The sequence below is a fragment of the Cucumis melo genome, chromosome 3 (assembly GCF_025177605.1).
Source record: "Cucumis melo cultivar AY chromosome 3, USDA_Cmelo_AY_1.0, whole genome shotgun sequence".
Lineage (NCBI taxonomy): Eukaryota > Viridiplantae > Streptophyta > Magnoliopsida > Cucurbitales > Cucurbitaceae > Cucumis > Cucumis melo.
Window position 1 is genome coordinate 28,452,139 of NC_066859.1, and position 3,338 is coordinate 28,455,476.

The 3,338-nt window shown below is 32.4% G+C and overlaps 1 protein-coding gene across 1 annotated transcript; it reads left to right on the forward strand.

The window, feature by feature from the left end:
- Positions 1-764: 764 nt before the first annotated feature.
- LOC103488087 (transcription factor bHLH96) lies at positions 765-2,741 on the forward strand. The gene is made up of 3 exons (XM_008446650.3): positions 765-1,687; positions 1,981-2,367; positions 2,448-2,741. The coding sequence occupies exons 1-3, from the start codon at positions 1,238-1,240 to the stop codon at positions 2,541-2,543; spliced, it is 933 nt and encodes a 310-aa protein (XP_008444872.1). The 5' UTR covers positions 765-1,237; the 3' UTR covers positions 2,544-2,741.
- Positions 2,742-3,338: the final 597 nt, after the last annotated feature.

Consider the following 3,338-nt stretch of genomic DNA (forward strand, 5'->3'; position numbering starts at 1 on the left):
ATTTACCTCGATTATCAAATTAAATTTTAATTAAAATCTATTCTTGGTGGGTTTAGAATACATTTTCAAGTGTATAATTTAAAAACTAAGTCATTTTAAAAAAAAAATTGAAGTGTTCGACAATTACTAAAATTAGATTTTGAATTGTATTTTAAAGAGTTTTTATCGAATGAGTTAAAATAAAAAAAGAGTAGTTTTACGACATTTTTTTATTGAAGTCAATCCAAACATATTCTAATATGAGAAATGAAATCTATTACAAATTAACAAGATTTTCAAGGTAAGATAGAAATGTCGTAAGTTTTTAACCATTAAGAATTAAATTACATGTTGATGAGGTTTTTGATCGGAAGAAGAAAGCCCACCGTTACGATGTTGTTAAAGTTATTATAAATTTATAGATCTAATTTGATATATTTTTCCTCAAGACTATGTATTATGCTACAATATAACAAGTTGTATATATAAAATTTTAAAAAAAATGTAAAATCATTTCAAATTTATTAGACAAAATTAATTTTATCTCAAAATCGATCGACAATAAATCTGAAATATTTGTCTAGATATTTTCAATGAACTTAAAACTATGATTCGCGAGATCTACAACAAAGTTATTTCAATTGAAGTATACTCGTTTTGATTGTTGATTAAATAGGGAGGAAGTTGTGTAATGTAAAGTTTGCTTTTTTTAGGAGGTTCCACCCTTTATATTAAGTAACTTAAAACGAGAGAGCCCTAAGAGAGTATTCTATTTGTAGCAACAATAGATTCCTCTCTTTCTCTGTCTTCTTGGCTCCTGCTTGAGTACTGATTACACATTGCAATCTCACGTGCAGTTTGTTCTCTTCTTATAACCTCTCTTCCTTTTTTCTTTTTCCTTTAAAAAGCCCTTTCCCTTTCTTTTTCTTTTTCTTTTTCTTTTTCTCCTTCATTTGGGTCAAGAACAACAACAACAAAAAGCTTTGAGCTTAGAGCTTGGTTGTTGTTGGGTCTTTTGTTTTTTTTTTTTTTTTAATTATTATTATTTTTTTTAATTTTTTGCTTTTTTGCTTTTTATATAAACACTTCCCCCTTTTCTTCCTTTCAAGTTTGTGTCTCTTTCAACCAATCCCAAAATTTCTCTCCCCTTTTTCTCTATCAAATCCTTCTCTGTTTTTTTTTTTTTTTTCTTTTTATTATTATTATCCACAACTCTAACAAAAGAAGAACAGAGAGATTCAAAACTGAGTCATTGTTAATGATGGCATTGGAAACTGTGGTTTACCCACAAGATACATTCAGTTATGTTTGCAGGGATTTCTGTTCTTACGCCGGAGGACCACCTTGGGGTACCTACGACTATGCCTTTCAATTTGAAGAACAAAAAGCTTTTCTTGGACTCATTGAAAACCAAACACACGACCAAAAATGGGAGCCTTCACCCGACGAATCTTCGATCAATCACCAACTCCCCGGAGGAGGACCTCTTTACCCACCGCTGGAGCTAGAACCAACACCAACACCACCACCTCCACCACCACCAACCACGGGAAGAAGAAAACGACGGCGGACTCGTAGCACGAAAAACAAAGAAGAAATTGAAAACCAGAGGATGACTCACATCGCCGTGGAGCGAAATCGACGGAAGCAAATGAATGAATATCTTGCCGTTCTCCGATCATTAATGCCGTCTTCATACGTTCAAAGGGTGAGTTTCCTTTCTTTCTTTCTCATAAAAAAACAAAAGAGAGAGAGATTATGATGATAATGACAAAAGGTACCGCCCAAAAGTCTCTGATCTCAAAATAAAACAGAGTATCATGTTTTTTTCTTTCTTTCTTATTTTTTAACTTTTTAGATTGTGAGGAACTGTTCAATGACTTCAAATTCACGGCATAACAATTGGTTGCATGTTAAACAATAATTGAAATTATGTTATTGTATTATACCCACATGCAATGTTCATAATTTTGAAGTCTAATTATTGGTCTATTGTAACAGGGAGACCAAGCTTCCATTATTGGTGGTGCCATCAACTTTGTCAAGGAATTAGAACAACAATTACAATTCATTAAAGTCCATAAAGAACAAACTGATACCTCCCCTTTTGCCGATTTCTTTTCCTTCCCTCAATACTCAACTCGTGCCACAACTCAGTCCAAGAACAACAACTCGCCCCATGACTCGTCCATTGCTCACGCTCAATGGCCGGCCGGAGACATTGAAGTCACCATGGTCGATACTCATGCCAACCTTAAAATACTCTCCCAAAAACGACCAAGGCAGCTCCTCAAAATGGTGGCTGGATTTCAAAGCTTGAGACTTACTATTCTTCATCTCAATGTCACTACTTCAGATCAAATGGTTCTTTATTCTCTAAGTATCAAGGTAGTAATATTCAAGTAAAGACTGAAACTTTCTTCAATTTTGAAACATGGGTTGTTTTTTTAATTCTTTTTTGTATTTAGGTTGAAGAAGGATGTCAGTTGAATACAGTGGATGAAATTGCTGCAGCTGTGAATCAAATCCTACTTTCAATTCAAGAGGAAGCTGTTTTTAGCTGACACTTAATTTAATTTCTAATCTATGTGTTTCTCTTTGGAATGTAATTTTCTTTAATTTTTATTAAGAATTATCTTCCATTTTAGTGATCTTAAGGATGATCCAACAATTTTCCATGTAAAACAAGCATAATAGTGTTGGCTCACTTTCTCATCTAGTTCAATTTTAATTTCATGAAAATGGCAAGTAATTACGTATTATTACTGACTTTCTTTAAAGATTTAAGGCTTATTTTGGGATGTCTAAATAAAGATACATGGAAGATGTGAAAATCATTTGATTCCCAAAATCCAACGTGAGATCTTCTAATACTAACCTCTTATATGATCTATTTTATCTCTCATCATTCCCTATGGGATTATAATTAATTGGAGACGTTGCTTTTAATTACTCATGAAAAGTGTCCGTATGTTTCAATAATTCGAATTTAGAATCTTTTTAACTGCTTGTGTTTAGATAGTTCTCGAGTGTCCTCCAAAAAGTAATTCCCTTTTTCTTGCTTCCTCTTGAAGGAATGGATTTTGTTTAGTAGTACAAGTAGGAGTTTGAGAGCTTCGGGGTTTGATTCTCTCGGACTTACTGTCGTCAATTACTATTCCTTTTTAAAAGAAATTGCTCAAACTTGAAGAATTAGTCTTCTTCCAATTATATTAAATACTAATTACAATCATAATTAAATTGATTTTAAGTTTTGAAGAAGTAAAAAAGCCTATCTCCAATTGTCCAATTTATGAATGATCGATCAACAGAAAAAAATTAGAGAATATGAAACCTAACGTATCAATCAACTTGTTTGA